General features: G+C 50.6%; 6 protein-coding genes across 6 annotated transcripts; 4 read left to right on the forward strand and 2 right to left on the reverse strand.

Annotated features, from left to right (window-relative positions):
• Positions 1-606: 606 nt before the first annotated feature.
• JN550_002469 (uncharacterized protein) lies at positions 607-2,472 on the forward strand (the record flags this gene model as incomplete). The annotated part of the gene is made up of 6 exons (XM_049313768.1): positions 607-1,404; positions 1,456-1,626; positions 1,680-1,802; positions 1,879-1,965; positions 2,026-2,109; positions 2,158-2,472. The coding sequence occupies 6 exons, from the start codon at positions 607-609 to the stop codon at positions 2,470-2,472; spliced, it is 1,578 nt and encodes a 525-aa protein (XP_049175760.1).
• Positions 2,473-3,270: 798 nt separating this feature from the next.
• On the forward strand, positions 3,271-4,354 carry JN550_002470 (uncharacterized protein; the record flags this gene model as incomplete). The annotated part of the gene is made up of 6 exons (XM_049313769.1): positions 3,271-3,300; positions 3,350-3,436; positions 3,495-3,608; positions 3,705-4,084; positions 4,149-4,228; positions 4,281-4,354. The coding sequence occupies 6 exons, from the start codon at positions 3,271-3,273 to the stop codon at positions 4,352-4,354; spliced, it is 765 nt and encodes a 254-aa protein (XP_049175761.1).
• A 309-nt stretch (positions 4,355-4,663) lies between these two features.
• On the reverse strand, positions 4,664-6,751 carry JN550_002471 (uncharacterized protein; the record flags this gene model as incomplete). Its single annotated transcript, XM_049313770.1, has 7 exons — positions 4,664-5,361; positions 5,426-5,493; positions 5,556-5,941; positions 5,998-6,102; positions 6,153-6,337; positions 6,394-6,541; positions 6,605-6,751. The coding sequence occupies 7 exons, from the start codon at positions 6,749-6,751 to the stop codon at positions 4,664-4,666; spliced, it is 1,737 nt and encodes a 578-aa protein (XP_049175762.1).
• Positions 6,752-9,806: 3,055 nt separating this feature from the next.
• JN550_002472 (uncharacterized protein) lies at positions 9,807-12,004 on the forward strand (the record flags this gene model as incomplete). The annotated part of the gene is made up of 3 exons (XM_049313771.1): positions 9,807-9,859; positions 9,924-11,062; positions 11,238-12,004. 3 exons carry the CDS (start codon positions 9,807-9,809, stop codon positions 12,002-12,004), a joined length of 1,959 nt encoding a protein of 652 aa, XP_049175763.1.
• A 390-nt stretch (positions 12,005-12,394) lies between these two features.
• JN550_002473 (uncharacterized protein) lies at positions 12,395-13,849 on the reverse strand (the record flags this gene model as incomplete). The annotated part of the gene is made up of 1 exon (XM_049313772.1): positions 12,395-13,849. The coding sequence occupies one exon, from the start codon at positions 13,847-13,849 to the stop codon at positions 12,395-12,397; it is 1,455 nt and encodes a 484-aa protein (XP_049175764.1).
• Positions 13,850-16,764: 2,915 nt separating this feature from the next.
• JN550_002474 (uncharacterized protein) lies at positions 16,765-17,124 on the forward strand (the record flags this gene model as incomplete). Its single annotated transcript, XM_049313773.1, has 1 exon — positions 16,765-17,124. One exon carries the CDS (start codon positions 16,765-16,767, stop codon positions 17,122-17,124), a length of 360 nt encoding a protein of 119 aa, XP_049175765.1.
• Positions 17,125-19,959: the final 2,835 nt, after the last annotated feature.

The raw sequence follows: 19,959 nt of genomic DNA on the forward strand, positions 1-19,959 counted from the left end.
AACGTCACGCTAGACGTAGACACAACGTGGACATAATCCGGAGCAAAGCAAATATATGATGAGTAAGTACGGTTCAAGTGCGATATTTGCATGGTATGTGATGATTCCGTGCTACGGATCGGGCCTATTCCAAGTCCTGTGGGCCTTGCTCCTATTATTCTCTGTACTTCCGACCTAAGCTGTGGGAGGCTAACCAAGGCACCAAGGAACCAATCTTTGCTATCCGACATCGAGCCGTGACGACAGTTTTGAATGGAATCGGGTCGGTTTGCCTCTTATCGATGGCAGCTCGGTGTGCTGGTACCGGCGACTTTTCCAATGGGCCGAGGGCGGAGATAATCGAGCCGAAACTGAATCCACCTTAGCGCACTGGCGTTCTAAACCGTCGGCAACCGAATGCCTACGGTGCTGTGGCCGCAACCGCAGAGCTAACCTATTTCCAGCCTACGACATACTCGGGAACGAAGGCCAGCCTTACACGTCTTCGTTGGTAACGTAGATTGCGAGAATAACCATAGCGAGCATCTCATATCCCATTGTGTTTCGGCTCAGTCTTCCAAGATGGCAGCCTCCGGAAACTCTAAGGCGAAAAGTGCCCATGTTAACATGATGACCGACACGATCATTAACAATCTTCCTGCGGAAGGTCTTCGCGTCGTCATGCGATCCCTGTTGGCCGCGCACCCGGAAGTCACACATTCGTTCGAGGCAGAGACGCAGAAGTACATCGAAGAAACTGCGTTACCAACACTGGAAGCTCGACAACCAGACCCGAGCTTGATCGGGCTAAAGAGGATTCAACAGATCATTCGATGCATGCTTGGCTGCGGGCTTTGCTATAGGGCCCTGCCAGTCGCTAGGGATCTGGTAAACCACGCTCTTGTGTTATTAACTTCAAAAGACGCCGGCCTTGATTCCGATGTAAGCGACTTTTTGGCGTCGGTTGATGGGGATATAGTACAGTCAGTCACGGCAATCCAGAAGACCTTGTTCGTCTCATCAGGAATGAGGGAACTTTCTGTTCATGAGAAAGTGCTTGTGGAAGAACTTCATCAAAGTCTGATGGATTGCTGCAAGCAGGCGGTCGAGCGAGGCCTCGACTGCCCCTATGGCCGCGCGCTAAGCGCTACCTCAAGCCTGTTGGGACTATCGCAACTCGAAGACACAGAGCTGCACAGCACACTTGCCGCAATGTACGTCAAGCAACCTGTTCAAACCTCAGATACTTTTGAAATGGGGGGAAAGAGACTCCCGAGGATATTTTCTGGGCTCTGGCAACTTTCCAGTCCCGCCTGGGGATCAGCATCAGCACCCAAGATCTTCGCTCAATTCGCCAAACATGTCGAGAGCGGGTTCTCCGCATTTGATATGGCAGATCACTATGGTGACGCAGAGATTATCTTCGTTAGTGAAACCCAACAACACATCCTGGACATCTGCTAATCGTAGCTCAAGGGCCGCTTCCGCTCGGCGTTTCCTCATGGAAACTCTATTTTTGCGGCCACAAAATACTGTGTTTTCCATCCAATGACTGTTACTAAGGACGCAGTTCGAGCAAACGTAACAGAGAGATGCCAGAGGCTAGGAAGTGACAAGGTGGATTTGCTCCAATTCCATTGGCAGTTCGTACGTATTGGCCCCCATGCCAGTGTTGTAACTGTTTTCTCACTAGGTCTCAGTATGCAGATCCACAGTACCTGGATGCATTGCGTTACCTCGCGGAAGACGAACGCGTCTCTGCGTTAGGTCTCTGCAACTTCGATACAGAGCATCTCGAGGCTGCATTGAGCAACGGAATCAGAGTGTGTTCGAATCAAGTTCAAGTTTGTCTCCTCAATCTTTGATTTTGGCCCCATGGAGTAATTGAATGTTGGATAGTTTTCTCTAATCGACAGCCGACCTATGATCCGCATGGGTGAAGTCTGCGACAGACACAATGTGAAACTCTTGACATACGGTACATTGGTAGGTAGTAGTGGAAACGAAACAAAGCTTAGTAATTGCTGACGTCCGTCACTACCATAGTGTGGTGGCTTTCTCGCGGACAAATGGCTAGGAAAACCCGAGCCTGATCTGTACAATGAGTCTATAACGCCTAGTCAGCGAAAGGTTGGTTTCGACTGTCGGCTGGTACCCCTCTGTATTGACACTACATAGTATCACGGCATGATCCGATCCTGGGGTACCTGGGCACTGTTTCAGGAGTTACTTACCGTGCTTCAGAATATAGGAATGAAGCACAAAGCAAGCATCTCCAACGTGGCTACCAGATGGGTTTTGGACTTTCCATACGTTGGTGCTGTCATTGTAGGGGTCCGTATGGGAATTAGTGAGCATACGAAGGAGAATCTAGCCAGTCTGGGTTGGAGACTAGATGAAAATGATCAGACCTCGATAGATGCCGTTCTGAGAAGGAGCAGGAGGCTCGAGATGTTCGATGCAATGGGCGATTGTGGTGGAGAGTATCGATAGGAACTCTTTACCAGAAGCATCCTACTCATTCACCCTCCGGGATCAGCGCTTCTTTGTTTTGCTCCCTCAAAGCCAAATCACTTTGTTATTAACTACCTTAATGGTGAGAGAGCATTATTTAGTGGCGTAAACGTCTTTGTTCAATGCAATCAATGGGGTTTGCTAATTTCAGAGTACAAAGTCATACGTATTATTTATGACATGACCGATTATCAAATGCAGCTGGAGTTGGATCATAACCTACAACACTTAGACCAACATCTCTAAAACACATTACCTAAAATGGAGCCCCTCGGTATCATAGCTATAACCGCTATCGCGGTGATATCGATAGCTGTGTTCATAATAGTCGTTTATTACGGATCTGAATGTGTTGGTATCAGAACAAGCCGAAGGAAGTGAACCCATAAATACAAACTTCAGAGCCTGTTACGGCGCATCAATTTCCGCACGGTTATCTTTTCATGTGAATATACAATTGAGGTCAACAGACGATAGTCTACTATTATGGAAAGGTAGATGAAGCAAAGCAGAGCTGGCCCATTCCAGCACACCTCCTGCTATCTACTCGGTGGAGACCGCGGCAGATTAGCGCAGAGCTACGTCATTGAAAGTGCATTATTCAGCAGGACATAGCACACAGTAGCGGTGATAGATTTAGAAATCATGGAAAACAAAACAAATCAATCATCCCACGACTTCTACTCTGCTAGTCAGCTCCGGCGAAGGCTTTCAATTTCGAATTTGCGCAAAAAAAAAAAAAAAAAAAAAAAAAAAAAATCGGACTATTACTGCGCGATGGCCCTAAATGGTAAAGTCGTGCTTCTTGTAAGTTCTACTAGCAACGAAGTCTGTGATCTATGCTGATGCTTCTCAGACCGGAGCATCTATGGGAATTGGTGAAGCCATTGCTGGTGCACTGGCAGAACAAGGGGCGAAGTTAGCTCTCGTCTCCCGAAGTGAGGTATGTAGCTGCGAGATACGCCGTTAAACAGCCAAATTCTCTAACTGGTGGTGACCAGGACAAACTTCAGAGCCTCCTACGGCGCATCAATGATCAGCATCCGTCTTGCGAAGCCTCAGTCTACGCAGCAGATGTTGGCGATTACGAAGCAGTCGACAAACGCGTAGTAGAAGTGATCAAGGATTAAGGGTCGATAGACATCCTCATCAACAATGTACGAAGCTTCCCCTACCAACTTTTGACGATGGTAATAACAATGGGTGTCTAGGCTGGGCTGGCGCTAGGTGCCCCATCACGGTTCCCCGAGCTGAGTATATCCGACATTACGACTATGAACAACACCAATGTCAATGGCTACATGTTCGTCACGCACTCGGTGCTGAACCGTTCGATGATGTCAAGAGGCGAAGGCATCATCCTCAACATTACATCAACCACCGCACTTGAAGCGCCGCCCTTCCCTGGCGAGACAGTGTATCATGCGAATAAGGCACTGCAGGAAGGTTTCACGAATGCTCTTCGCAACGAGTTAAATGAGACCAACATCAAAGTCTTGGCGTTACGACCGGGCGTGGTTGCTACCAACTTCCATTCGCAGCGTGTCAGCTACGATAAGTCCATGTACGAGGGTTTCATGGAAGGATTTCAGTAAGCCGAACCACTTTGAGACGCGGAAATTCTGCTGACCCCATTCGAGACCATTAATTTCAAGCGACGTTGCAGAGGCTGCAATATTTATGCTCAGCCAGCCACCAAATCGCTCAATCAAAGCCTTAGACGTGGTGCCGACGGGTATGTGCGCCTTGATACCTGGAAATGGCAATTCACTAACCAATGGCTGTAGCCCAACGATCACTGAATGTTTTCGACCGGAAGTGGAATGAGCGAAACGGAAAGTCCGATGTCGAAATGGATTAAGCTGTGATTAGGGATTGGACATCTGATGGCAATGCGTATGATTATGACTATCCAGCTACTTCTTGAACCGTTTGCATTATTCCTGTGGCACATCAAGCCGTTTGCCGTAGAATCCCTGATGAAGAAAATAACCAGGTCACAAAAGGCATTTGCGGAATCATATCAGGCTAAATGTACATTATATACTGTTGTCACATGCAGTGACCATCCTCGTATTTTCCATTAAATCTGCACGGGTATCATCGCTCAGGCCTAATGACTCCCATAACTCCACACGATCGAACTAATTGAAACCTTTTACTGTACGATTCAGTCGCCCATCTTGTCCAATGAGCTAACCCGAGCTATCTGGCGATTCTGGGACGCGGGCCTGAGGAAGTCATGTGTTTGAGAGCCCGAAGTGCCTGGTCGTGAGCCAGCAATCGGTAATGACATTTCAGATCTTGTGCCCCGAAGGGGCTGGTGTAGGTCCTCTGCTGACGTGGGCACTCGAGTACCGTTGACTGAAACGGATCGTTCCACTCCCCGACCACCGTTCAATCCGCCGCGGCTGCTCGAAGAGACCTTTACGTTGTAAGTCACGGACACTCGATGGCCTTGGATTATCAGGTCGTTCTCACTTTCACTAGAGGACTCTCTTCCCAGCGGCGCTTCCGAGGGCGCGAACCCGGCTTCGAGGTCTTTCGTATCGGCTTCGGTACGTGGTGGCATGCGTGGCTCGACGGGCAGCTCTTTCCATTGTCCGGTCGGGCTGGTGGGAGACAAGGATGAAAGAACAAAGGAGCCTTTCTTGTAGTCGTCTAATGTATTTGAGCTGTAAAGTGTGTTGGAGTTCCCCGTTGAGTTCCCAGTTTGCTTGGAGCTCCCTCGACTTCTCTTGGAACCTGGCCATGTGACTGTGACTTTCGGGATCCAACGATCTACATACGGTCGTAGAGCGGGTAGGCTGCCACAGACGACGGCCATGAAGTTCTCGATCAGACTCCAAACAACCACATCCACATCGACTTGAAGTCCTATCAGCACATGTGGAAAGATAAATGACTATATCCCAACAGAAAGTGTACTTACAGGTAGTGTCGAATTGTTCATGGACTGTGACCACGTACTTCATGCGTACTATACTGGCAATGGTGCCACTTTGAGCAGTACAATGTATTAGCGTATCGGTCTTCTCATGGGTGTGAAGGCTGCGGCTTACAATGAAGCGAAAGCAAACAAGGCAGCGACTCCCCATCGCTTGCTTCCACTGACCTGCAGCTTCCGCAACTCAGATATCGGCAGGACGATTAGTACGAAGTCCTCGACGATCGACATGACTCCTCCAGAAACTATGATAACCTGCTGATCGAGACATTTGGGATTTGGTATTGAGTTATCCCAGGACGCCGCTACGGGGGAACATTGGAAGAGGACGATGAACGTGTAGATGGCTCCATGGACCATCTTGTAGGCTATGCATCCTCTAACAGCCCACCTGAACCATTTCGAGCCGGCGATGTTGAAGACGCGTTTGTAAAGGAGAAGAACAGCGAGTTTCGCAGTGATCTGAACCCAGATGTAGGCGATCTTCCCAGTATAGTTCAACTGCGTGTCCGGTCAGCACCGCTCGCTGTCAGGTAGAAGCTGGAAACCACACTCACCACCGAAAGCTTGGTGAAATTATTCCAGTTAAAGTTCCATATGTGTGTACCGAAGCCAATTTGGGCGCACTCTAGTTGTATTGCGGCAAGTGTGATGAGGAAAACCTGCGGTGGATTAGTATGTGAAGTATAGATGCGGCCAGACCGCGACCTACTGTTGCCACGATCGACATATAATCATCTGGCCAGAGTCTTCCCGTAAGCCTCCACCTTGCAGTGCAGCGAGCAATGACTATTGGTATGGCGAGGACAAAAGTGACGATGCAAGCTGTTCTAACCACGTATGCAAGCGACTCTTTTGGGTATGCAGTGCACATCGAGTTCTGTACGTACATCGCCACTACATGATATGTCAGTCAGAGCCTCCCGTGAAGTTGAAGCTATATGGATACTTACCTCCTGCGTCGTACGGCATACAGCTCATTTGTACGCACTCAGAGAGCTGGGCCTGTGTATTGGTATTCGTGCAAAAGCAATCCAGCATTGGACCCAAATTGTCCATGGAACATCGGGCGGACTCGATGGTCGATAGCGCGCAAGACCTCTGTAAGCCGCCAAGTCAGTCAGGATATGTGACACATACATTCTGGTATCTGCATCCACTCACTGCGCACTCCGGGAACCCCATAATGACTACAGCCGGTGTCATGGTCGATGGAGCGCCAGCTGAGGCGTTCGATGAAGCCTCCTGGGCAACAACACACTCCGCAGCCAGCAGAGCCACAAGCCCAGCCCATAATCTTGCCTGCAACATTTTGAGCATTATAGCCGGAGATATTGGACTTGTGTGGGAACCTCAAAGGAACGCTCGTCCCGATTTTCGGGAAGCACGGCCATGCCCGGGAATGGGATACTTATGCTTATATTGCTGGTTACCAGTTCATAATCTAGTCCCCGCCCATGCCGTTGGAGTTTGCGACCTTTCGGCGAATAAACGACTGTTCCTAGACCCTGGGCTATTGTGGAGGCCCATGCGTGCAGGGTACTATAAGATCTCCCAATCCAAGGCATCCTGGATTGGGCCGGGGGTTCGGAAACGGCCCAACTCTAGCGTAAAAGAGCGAGAGTATCGCGGCTAACACAGAAGCTCCCTCAGTATCGAGCCTCGTGGGCGAGGTGATGCAACGCGGACGCACAGATGGAGGCTTGCATTGTCAGGGGCTGCGTGGCTGCATGTGCGACACTAGGGTAACGACAACGCCAGGTGTCCAGGGTTCTCGATAAGGTATGCTACACACCCGCCGGTCTCCACGTTCTGGATTGATGAAAACGGCCGCGGAGGGGGCAACAAATGCTACCAAGGCAGATGAAGTTCCTTGCATTGGGAGACTTGAAGTCAGTCTAGACATAAGCTTACGGCTTTAGTGCTTGATGCAATGGTGAAACTGGGAAGCTCCCTGCAGAGACGAACGACCGTGTTGGGGTGAAGGGTTCGCACCAAGTCTTCAAAGTTGCTATGCTTGCAAGGGTCAATATATCGACATTTTCCCATTATGTACAAAGAAATTTCCCCATCGATATATGCAGGCGAGGTAAAGAGTAACAAGTCTAATGTGCACATCGCGCGGCGAAAGCTCTGAGCCTGTGCTAGTGACTTTAGACTCACACTGTCAGTTACCCCCTCTACTGAATGTCGGGCCTAATGGAAATACTATGGTACAAAGGAAAAGGCCATGAAGCTCGTCCGTACCAACAATTTGAGCAGGGTCCGGAATCCATGGCTCTGGTCCGATCTAATAATTTTGCAAGGGTATGGTTCAGACGGCGCAGCAAGTTGCTCCGTGGCCCAGGTAGTGCAGAGGATGGTGGTTGATGGAACCAAGATCTGGAAGTCGATCCCCGTTGCATTCTAACCAAATGTGCACTAGGTCTGGAGTGGCAGAAGGTCAGTGCGTATTGGACCCCGGACAATTAGACTATAGCAGGTATGTCTCCGCTGCACAACCTCTTTCATAGAAGTAAGCTCCGAGCATACCTGGCTAACCAGCCCATTTCCGTGACACCGACAATTCGATTTGGTGCACGGCCGGGAGCTCTAAAGCATTGGTCATTTCGCAATATTATGGTGATTGATTATGCAATGATCTGAGCTCTTGGGGTGTCGTGAGATCTGAACTTCCTTTCTCGGAGGACTTCTGCATGAGCGTCTCTGTATTCAGACCCACGGGGCTTTCCGTGTTGCAACGACTGATTATCTCGCAACAAAGACGACTTCAAAGCTGCGGGCAGTAAAAGTCAATGGCGAGGACATGACATCGTGAATAGGAACCCCTTCATCGCTGGGTGCATGGACTGAAGTCCGAGACAAACTTGATGCTGCAAGGCAATGGCCCAGGAAGACATAAGTCAGAGCGTCCACGTGTTCACCCTTGTGTATACAAGCATATAGTCGGATACCTCGGAGCTGTTGTCCCATATTCGGTTAGACATTCGGAGGCGCACGCCGCGGGTCATATGATATTTCGTAGCATTGCCTGGTTGTCGGGTATGTGATGCGCGCTCTACGGAACAAACCTAATCTCCTCGACAGCGATGTTGTAAGACTACCTTATTCAATGCTACAGAGCAATTTGCGCTGCGCAGCGTCCAATTGAACATTATTTGGAAGGACTGTGTCCTCAAATGAACCTCCGGCAACGCGATTCGTGTGCAAGGGAAAACACAACGGTATCATGAACGCAGCTGCGGCGTTCTGCGAAGGGGGCCGCAAGACCCGAGCGCCCACAGCAGAATCGGCCAGTGCGCTGCGGGACGGCAAACGTGGGGCTCCACATATGTGCGATTTTGTGGTCTACGGGGTAGATCATCGGACGAAATCTACCTAGGTACGCATTGATCACGTCCCGCTATCATTAGTTACAAATGTTTATGCTTATATCGACTGCCGGGCAAGATAGTAGCTCATAGAATGATCGTCACACATAGTTTCTGGGTGGAGAGCAAGTGGGAATCCCAGCGTGTCAGGCTCGTCTCTGAAGCTCGACCCCGAGCTGATGTGGGGGTTGCCGTCGGATTTGCATGCCTGTCGAGTACTCAAGCCGTCAGGCCTCGGGCACATTGGTTCACTTCGCAGTCGATCATTTCGTAGACATCTGTCGTATTTCTGCTAGGCCACTTCAGAGTCTCTACTGCCGCCATGCACAGCGCGAGACTTGAGACTTCGGTTAGCGGAGATTGCCAGCTGTCGTGGCCCAGCTGAAGAGAGGGTAACCGCCGCAGCCACGACGATTTCCGTGCTGGCGTCCAAATTCCATGTGACAGAGTAACAATATATTACTGTGTCAAGGGTTACCACACCAATTATGGACGATGCTACTTACCTAACCGGACAGCTATACCCGTTATGACCTCGAGAGTGATCAAAAGAGGGATAGCCTCTGCCTGGAATACCTCCAATGCAACACAATATCGCGTCCCACGTGACGCGCTTAGATCATGAGCTGTGTGGCACATGGCTTACCAGATGATCGGGTCGGTCCAGCTGCAAAGAGAATTCAAACACAGATGAGTAGCATTGTAGAGAATTGCCAATAGCATATGTCAAAATGTCACAATGGCGAGCAGTCATGAGTGGTAGGGTGTCTTGGTTTCGATGCCAAGACTGGGCTGGGTTTTCGCATTAAATGCTCTCGTATTCATCAAAGACGTCTCATGCGGAAGGTGCCATTGCTCATTTTACGAGTCACGACGTGCCTCGGCGGCAACCCTTGCGGCGACATGCCTTCAATTCAAAAGACTAGAGGCCTGCCGCACCTGAGCTATTTTCCTTGAGGCTCAGGCCATCAGTCTGGTACTAGCCAGTTGTGAAGATGCGCGTCGCGACAAGTATTCTGGCCACCCTTGCGGTAGCTGGTGCTGTCAGGTATGCCAATACGCTCAACACCTGCTGGAAAAGCACATTAGATTACTAATTTACACGTCTTTAGTTCCCAGACTGCAGGAAGTACGGCTGAAACGACGTACGACTATGTCGTCGTAGGCTCCGGGCCGGGCGGCGGCCCTTTGGCCGCTCGCCTTGCCATCGCTGGCAAGAAGGTTCTACTTGTGGAAGCCGGAGGAGACCCAGGCAATCTCACTGAATATCAGGTTCCCGCATTGAACCTGCAGTCAACGGAAAGCCAGCCGATGCGCTGGGACTACTACGTCAGCCACCATACCGACCCTGTGCTCCAAGCGAAAGACTCCAAAACAACATACCGTCTTCCATCTGGAGAGCTGTACGTCGGTCTCCAGCCTCCCTCAGGAGCGGAGCCTCTCGGCATCCTCTATCCCCGTGCAGGCACCCTCGGGGGCTGTGGGTCACACAACGCGTTGATCACGGTCTATCCCCACGCTTCGGATTGGAACCACATACAGGACTTGACCGGCGACAAGTCTTGGAGCCCATCGAACATGCGCAAGTACTTTCAACGCCTCGAAAATGCCGAGTATCTGCCCAACGGGGTGGTCGGGCACGGATTCAGCGGCTGGCTGACCACGACGGTCACGTATCTCGGATTCGTCCTTCAGGACTTCAAACTTCTGAGCGTGATTCTAAGCGCGGCTACCGCACTGGGTACGAGTCTCGAGGGCACGATTCTCACCACGATTGGAGGTCTGCTGCAGGTTCTGACCTTAGACATTAACGCGGACTTTTCGGGCCGGGATTCGAAGGAGGGCTTGTACCAAGTCCCCATCTCGGTCAACCAAGGAGTGCGAAGCGGACCGAGGGAGTTTGTGCTGGATACTGCTAACGCCAAGAATGCCGACGGGTCGAGGAAGTATCACCTCGATATTCAACTCAACACTCTCGTCACAAAAGTCAGGTTCGACTCCAGTGGATCTAAGCCAAAGGCTGTCGGTGTCGACTTCATCATGGGTCAGAGCCTGTATAGCGCAGACCCACGCTTCGATAGCAGCAAACAGGGAGTTCGCGGCAGCGTCAACGTAACCGGCGAGGTCGTCCTTTCGGCGGGCGCATTCGAGTCTCCGAAGCTTTTAAAATTGAGCGGTATTGGTCCTGCTGACGAACTGAACTCATTCAAGATTCCAGTGGTGGTGGACCTTCCGGGCGTTGGAACAAACAGTAAGTAGCAATACTGGCCACGGATCCCCCATAGAGCAAGCCGCGGCCGAAAGAATGAGCTATCCAGTCCCCCTAAGTCTAGGCTCTGGAGCTTGCACATCATGTGCCCTACATTACATTTCAGCAACACGCCTATCAGATTCATCAGGATCAAGCCGCTAACCAGAGTGCACAGTGCAAGATCGTTACGAAACGTCCGTCATAGGCGATTCAGCTATGGATTTTGATATCACAAAGGACTGCACATTCCTACGAACTCCCGATGATCCCTGTCTGAAGAACTGGAGGTCTGGGAAATCCAACAGCGACAGAGGCATATACGCCAGCAACGGTATTTCCATCGGCATTGTCAAGAAGTCTACTGTAGCCGAAGGAGATCCTGATCTTTTCATCTCGGGTGGTCCGGCTTACTTTCCCGGATACTACCCAGGTTACAGTACCAATGCGACGCTCAACACAAGGCATTGGTCTTGGATCACCTTAAAAGCGCATTCGCGCAACTCTGCCGGGACCGTGAAGCTCTCCTCGACCGATCCGCGAGATACTCCTGTCATCAGCTTCAACTCCTTTGACGACCCGGCAACCGGTGCCAAGGACGTTCAGGCCGTCGTTGAAGGGATGCAACTTTCACGCAAGATGTTCAAAGACGTGATTCCTCTTAAGGGGGGATTCACCGAGGTCTGGCCTGGCAAGGGGGTGTCCGACGCTGGCTTGGCTGACTTCGTGCGCAATGAAGCGTGGGGTCATCATGCCAGTTGTACCAACCCCATCGGGCCTGATAGCGATCCCATGGCTGTTTTGAACTCGGACTTCACAGTGAAGGGTACCGAAGGACTCCGAGTCGTGGACGCGTCTGTTTTCCCCAAGATCCCCGGCTTCTACATCGCTGCACCTATCTACATGATTAGTGAGAAAGCAGCAGATGTTATTTTGAAGAAGTAGATAATTAATAGATTTAATTGAGTTTATTCCACAGAATTGGTCTCAAGAGATGGCGCAGTTTGCGCCCAGTTCTGTAATCAGGCACAGTATGCTCGGTGTTCAAGTAGTCAACACGCGACCCATGCACTCGGCGCGAGAAGAGAGGTATTTGTGAATGAAAAGTTTATCCTAGACATTTGCCTAGACTGTCTATCCATCCAAACCATGAAGAACAACTTGTGAAGAACCAGATAATGGTTGATGTGCAGCAAGCACATCAAACAAGAGAACGGTAGAGAGATGAACGAGACTCGCCCGCGGGTACTATGCCTGGAACAGTGGAATGAGATCCAAAGGGACTCAAAGGAGAAGTTCGCAGGAAGTGGCAGGCCTGACGGCATCACTGACTGCTCAATCCAAGACTGCACAAGGGCCATCAAACAGCGAAGATGGTACAAGCTCGTACTCCAAACCCCCTCCCTGTCTCTCCATCAAGTTCAAGGGCATCATCGTCGGGAAGGATTTCTTATTGAAGTACCAGGCCTCGAGCTCTGTGGCCAGGCATGGTCCAACATCTCGCTCAGACTCCGGTCTGCCAAGGTTCCAATGCTCATTATTGTTCACAAGAGACATCTCGTAATCCTCGTTATCCTCCACAGAGCCTTGGAGGCGACCCCAGAGCCGCAAGTCGCGCAGTTGAAGCTCGGCTTTCATGTGCTTAAGGAGTTTGATCCATGATGATTCCTCCAATCTGCTGTTGCCGAGGGAGATAGAGCGAAGAGTGCCTTTGTGCGCAGCAAAGAACTGTTGGAAGTGCCATCGTGTAGCAGTAACGCGTTCCAGCCATACGGACTCGAGATGCTTCCATATGTTTCCGTCTTTGAAAATGTCTTTGAATTCAGCTTGCCAGCACAGGGTTGAGTCCCCGGTAAATTGGATGGATACGGATCGCAGCTCTGGCATATCCTGAAGGATTTGAGCCAAGGCACCAGTCTTTGTCCCAGTCTTGACTGGCTGCAGGGGCTCGGAACCGACGACGTTGGCTAATCTCTCCTCGCGCGAGTCAAAGATCAGATCGATAGACTCGAGGTTGGAAAATGCGGTACCGATGGAAATCAGCGTTGATTCATTGAGGGCCGATGTTTTCATGGGTCGAATGACTAAAGAATCGAGCTCTATACGGAGATCGCAACCATCGAGAGTATTGAGAACGGCAAAGAGCAGATTGTGGGCAGAATATTCCATGGCTCTCGTACCTCGATGGAAGGATGAATCGAATGGGGATTTGGTCCGTAATCGATCCCGAACATGCCTCTCACTGCGGATCTCAAAGCCGTCTAGGCAGGTGAACTTCGGCAACACCTCGAACATGGTGCTAAAGTCATCACCGGACTCAACGAGCTCCTGTCGCCGGTAAACTGTTTTCTTGTACTTCAACTGTCTGGTTTCCACCTCATTAGCGGTAGAGTGGGGGATTTCAAGAGAAGTGCAATCCTCAATGTGTTTGCTCGAGGGGGTTTCGTAGCAGAGCCAGTTCTTCTCGAAGCGTTCAACGCTGGGGTGTTTGTGCTGAGCCAACGTTTTCGCTTGACAGGTGCCGAGATCTAGGCCAGAGCTATCTTCCCCCATAGTATCGTCGATGAAAACCAAAGTCTTGACATACTTGTGGAGTGTAGGATGACGGGCAAGTGCTCGAAGGTTGGCAAAATGGGGTTGGTGCAGGTAGAAGTTGATCTCCACGAAGCCTCTTTCGGCGGCGATCTGCGACAGCTTTCTGGAAGCCAGACGAAGCCTTCGAGCATCAGCAGGATCCAACAAGGAGCAAAGCTGCAGCAGGATCTCGTGAGGAAGTGATTCCATCGGCATGATGACAGGCTAGGAAAATCGTGTATGGTTGTGTTCAACCCCGGGAGTTGACTATGAGGCTCAACCAAGTACGTCTCTGGTGTTGAAAACGAGAACGAACGGAGTTTTCGTTAGAAGAACTTCGACTGAAGTCGGTCAGTGCTGGTTTCTTGATCAGGATGGATTCGCTAATGTTGGATATGGGAGCACATAAACAACATTGGCCTGCAACGAGTAGTGAAAGACTGACCTGCGATGGGTAGTACGAGTGTAGTGGAGCTGGCCAACAGATGGATGTAATGGCTTGCATCGGGTGTCGTTGACTTCAACCAATGCGAGTCACCGAGGTGACCAAAGTATTGTCGTGTACATCCTCCTTGGCGAAGCTGGAGGGATAGCGGCGGAGAACCAGGAACTTTAGTTCACCAAAACTTCATGTGCATCATTGCTACGACATGGACACTCATTGACATCATCTTCAGGTTCTCATATGGATATTCCTGCCACTCAGCCAAGGTTCAACCACCACAACCGAGGGTGGCCAAGACTTTCTCGCCGGCCAATTAGTAGGGAGCTGCACTAACTGAGAGATGTCTGCATCAGCAAGAGGCTAGGTAGATGCTAGTCGCTGATACGTCCTAGAGCGCGTCCAGATTTTTTCATATCCAGTGGTAGTAGAGCAGCCAACTTCTCCAAAGAAAAGCACCAAAACAACAATTATTTACAAATCTCTGCGTTGATGGCTGTACTACAAGCAACACTCGCCGCGACGGTCTCGCGTGTGGTTCTCCGACGCGCGTTACTGCAACAGGCTCCCCAATGGCGCGTAGCACAATGCCAAACAAAGGGCAACCTCTACTCTCACAACCATGGAGGGTGCATTTGGGATCCCACTTCGCTCACCCTACATGTCATCATCAAAGCCGCTTCACGGTACGTATTTTGGTGGTTCATGCTATCTTGAGCAACAGAAGGCGTGAATACATCCTCCTTTCATGATACAGTACATCGCTGCGTCTTCTGGTACCTCTCAGGGGAGTCCGTGGTCCATCACTGCCATAGAATCACCATACCGCTTCTTGAACCGTGCTTGACGTCACGCTGATTGATATTTTCACAGGTGCAGGGAGGATTTGTTGAGGCACTAGCACTGCAGGTTCACGCAAGGGCACGGGGCTCTTTCCAGAGGTTACCAGCAGCAGTAATTATGGTTCCTTCCGATTGTTGTCATCATCCATATTCACAAAATGCCATGTCGGGGCAGGAGAACCTGTGAGTTGACCCCAAGCCGATGGCAGGTTGAACTGGACCTTGACGTCTTCAACACAAAGAAGGTGATTCTTCTAACACCCATGATAACTACCACACATCCTTTGCTCCATGGAATTGAGGTGGTACGTGAGATCGGGTGGCAACATACTCATGCAGTAATGGCATTCGTTTTTTTAAAGCTCGACCCCACGAGACAATCTTCTTCAACACCATCCACAGGTCATGCCAGATTTTTTTGCCTCCTGTTTGTGCCCGTTTGTCCTCCAACGCCCAGAAATTCTGCTTTCGTGCCCTCCGTGGCACTGAAGCTGGCACGCATCTCTGTAGTGGTGAAACCGACTAACACAACAATCGGCGCTCTACAGAGAGTATAGACGCGACTAAGCCGTTTATGGCGAGAGCTTTTCCAAGACCGGCATGTAGATCATTCTAGGCCACGAACCGAGTAATGAAGTGGGTGTTCTCGCTGATTGTCGTGTCAAGCCCCTTTTCAGCAAACGGTACCTAGGTACTAGCAAATATCACGGGGGCCACAATTTCCATGGCATTACCTTGGTGGCGGGCCATATTCACAGGCTCATGCCATGTACTCACTGCACCAGTTTTTTGGTTAATAATTATTTTCGACGTTGCTTGTCAAGGATAACCCAGAGTTGTGTGGATGCTACCATTATTGGCTCTCACGCCCGGCCGTCGTGGTCCATTCGTATGCAGGGACTAACGCCGGCAGCACTTCATGACAAGGCGCTTTCCCTTGGTGTTATTAAATCACATCTGGTTGCCTTGGATGTGCATGAGCAATTGCCTGGAGAAGTCATGCCCGATTCCACATTGGTGGCCAGCCACAGGCGTGGTCGAGATGGTACGCAAGGTGGGTGGTGTAGCTTCTATGACCAAGAGCACTTTGCAACCTATTCGAGACGTCCCGCCTGTTGTGATCCCGCATTGTATGTAATCAGGCATTCTCCGTTATTAGCGGTACACATCTCTCCATGTGATATCTCGACGTCGAGAGAACATCATTGTGGGAGGCAGACACACCGTTGGTATCAACCCCTATTCGTACATGACCCGAGCATCGTAGCAGTTCAGACAGAACAGTTGAACATGGAAAATCGCGATCGTGCCATGAAAGAAGGTGACATCACTATGGCCACAGTCAGCAGGCACCCGAAACCCTCACCGCCCTGGAGGCTTCCCCTCAATATGCTCTATCATGGTCCAGACACATATATTCACACCAAGCCGGCCATCACAGGCCTTCTTGCAGCGCGACTGCCTACAATGGAGTAACACTTCGCCTGCTGAATGGTGTCATGCTCTTGGCTGATCGGACCAGTGGCGTGTTTTGTTGGGGGCGCGTGGTGACTGCTCCTGCCCCTGAACCTCAAGGTGAATTGATTTCCACGACGCCTGGCTTCCAAACGCGCCCTCTCTGCCTTGTCACGAAAACTATTTAAAGTCTCGGGTCCCCCAATCCAACTCTCTCCTCTCTTTTACCAAACCATCACACGCTCACTGTCATTCTCTGAACACTGCTTCTCCAGCCAACAGCAAACTTCTCTCACTCACCAAGTCTTCTCTTCTGACCAAGGTCTCCTGCACACACACGCAGACTACACACAAGCAACCTTCATTCACACTTTCACATCTTCCCATTCATCATGAAGTCATTCACTGTCATTGTTGTCGCCGCCCTTGTTGGCTTCACCAACGCCAACCACGGCCGCATGACCTACTACGACCCCAGTGTCGGCGCCGGCGCCTGTGGAACCACTCACTCTGACTCTGAGCATGTCGTCGCTCTTGACGCTACTCAGTTCAAGGCTGGCGGCAACCCCAACAACGACCCAGTCTGCGGTAAGCACATCAAGATCAGCTACAACGGCAAGTCCACCGAGGCTCTCGTTGTCGACAAGTGCCCCACCTGTGCCTCCCAGGCCATCGACGTCTCCAGCTCGACCTTCAAGGACATTGCCGATCTCTCCGTCGGTGTTGTTCAGGTTGACTGGGACTTTGTTTGAGCACACTACACTCACACTGCACAACGCCACCCCGGCAATGATGGTGGACTGGCAGATTAGCGGATGGAGGATGCGATTTTGGAACCTGGCATGCTACTATGACTGACACGTTGATATGAGGGAGCTGGAGGAACCAATGTATGCTACTATGACTTGAGACATTGCATCAAATGATGCCAATACATCCCGCTGCATCCTGAACTTTGAAGTTCGCTTCTCCCTTTGCTTTGAAGTGCTCTTTAAATCGCTGAAGCTGGGTGACACACCTGAAAGCCCTCTGGAGGTCATACAGTGCCGCCCAGTGCGCTGCCAGTGCTGTTCTTTCAGAGGGCCCACCCTAGGGCACCACACTGAGTCGCCTAGAAGAGCCCATTGTAGTCCCGGCTCTACTGCAATAATTCCCTGTGTGTCAAACTCCGTTCCAAGGTTCACAGCCAGCAAACCACGCCGACGTTGCCCTTCGCCTATCCACACCATCGGAGCTCTGTTGGATCAGACGTCGCTCGTCTTTTCCTCATCGACTTCTCCCTACCTGTGGGTCTAGCTGCTTCCTTTGGGGTGCCCAGGTCATGTCTGGCATGTTCAGGCGAAGGTGAATTCCAGTGGAACTGATCTGCCGTGGGAGCGTTCAGATGGAAGCAGGACCTGTAAGCAGAGAGCTGATGCCAGACCCGACAGCCTAATCATCGCGTCTCTAGTTGAGATACAGCGTTGCTATCATTCGCCTGTGCCCATCATCTGTTAATTCAGTTGGCTGAGGCCCTTTGGTATGTCGCACCCACGCAGCTAAACTAGACACTGACGGTGAACCTCCCAGACTATCTCCCAGCAGCATGCTCAACCAGCTGGCAAGTGTACCCAGCAACGCGCGGCTAGCGAGTATCAAGGACTACGAAGGCCAAAGCATATGTCTCCCATGACTCTTCGAATCATCAACATTGATACGGTACTCCTCTATCCGCCTGACATGGAATGGCCGACTTCGAAGGAACCAACTCACAGAACCACTGATCCGAGATGCCATCGTTCAACCAAGAAATTGTTCAACCCGACCGGCAGGATGCCACAGAGGCTTCAAGCAGCAACAGATTGCGTGGGCGTACTCATAGTCCATTGACAGGCTTTGACACTCCTTGGAACAGCACAGATTCACAGACGTAGGTATGAATGGTCCCATGTGCAGAGATCGTTCAAACTTTATCGCATCTTTGTGGTTCTTGAGAGCCATGGGCCGAGCGAGACTGATTTCGTATTCTAGCCAGGTTGGCGGCTAACAAACGCGACGAATATGACAGTCAGCGTAGACATACAAGGGCATGTCTGGTGACTTGGTCCAATTGTCTTCCCCTGGTATGACCTCCGTCTTTATCGCTCGCCGACGCCAGCACCACCATTGTGGTCTCTGAACCTTGTCGACTTACATCCGGTAAGGCTTACTCTCATCCCTCCTAGTTTTTTGTGGCATTCCAGCTAAGTAGTCTGAAGGAATCCATCATGCGCTAGGTCCGACCGGACTTCGAAGTAATACCACGAGAATAATGGGCAACAGCAAGTTTACTGGCGGTGAGCGACACCCACCACCATCATTCAGGTACCCAAACGAAGTCAACATTCGCTTGATGATCTTCCGACATACGCAGGTTCTGAAATACGTGTCAACAGATGCCCGCCCCCGTTATTCTGCGAAGCGCGCCATCACTGACAGGTACAGAAAAGGGGCGACTCGTTTATGATGTGCTGCCGACAGCAAAGTCTAGGCTACGAATAATGAAAGGACTTGACAAGTTACATATCTTAGAACCCGATCCAATGTTCCTTACATCACAGGATACTCTCAAGAAAACCACGCAGTTCGAATATGGACAAGTATGGTCCAATACATCCACTTGATGCTCCCCAAATGGACGTGCGGCATGGGTTGAAGTAGGTCATCCATGTGTTCCCAAAATTCGGGTGCTGTGTGCAATCTTTGCGATCGCCACGCGCTATTGATGCATGAGATAGTAGTATATTCCCAAAACGGCGTCTATTCATGGGCCTTCGTCGCACAGATCCCAGGAACCGACCAAGATAGTTTCAACGTTTGTCAGATTTGGCAACCCAGAGACGGGCAGCATACCAGATCTTAGACTGTGTAAGAAACTCGGACGAGGCAGTCCCTTCTGCGTTAGAACCAGGTCGTACTATCATCAAGGCCATCATCAACCAACATGGCCGTTGGGTGGTGAAGCTGCTACGCATCAGAAGATACTTGGAACTTCGGACCTAATGCGGCGGATCGGACTGATACGGCAACCATTCTTCATCCGTGTCCACTATACTGTAACCCAAATGTTGATAACGCACGTCCAAAAAAGAAGGCAAAGTATCCGCTATGGAGACTGTGGATAGCTGATACATCCGCTAACTGAGTTCTCATAGATATGGTCCATTCCCTCCTCGTCCTATGATTTGATACGGGTTTCCAATCGATTGTGCACCTGTAACAGGTTGATCCAAGATCAGTACACACGCTGAGTCGCATATCATACAGGCTAGAAGCTCTTTAGGTTCCCGAAAATCCAGTTGCGGTGCCTAGTGCGTTGCCGCAGAAGATACCCGAAATATGTAGAGCAGGGCCTGGGTGTGCCAACCTATTCCATTCATCGAAGGTAATCATTCCGAAGGACTGGAAGAACCAAGCAGATTTTCTTGACGTCCATCGCAACAAGGTCATCAGACAACATACCTATTCCGAAGTGTAAAACGCTCCATTTCCTCAAAAGATATATGTCTCTCGTTTGGTCGAGGTAAAAACCCCTTCCGTCCTTGGCGATCTGGATTCTGGAGAGAATA

This window comes from Neoarthrinium moseri (assembly GCF_022829205.1).
Source record: "Neoarthrinium moseri strain CBS 164.80 chromosome Unknown scaffold5_Wmoseri_CBS_16480, whole genome shotgun sequence".
Classification (NCBI taxonomy): Eukaryota; Fungi; Ascomycota; class Sordariomycetes; order Amphisphaeriales; family Apiosporaceae; genus Neoarthrinium; species Neoarthrinium moseri.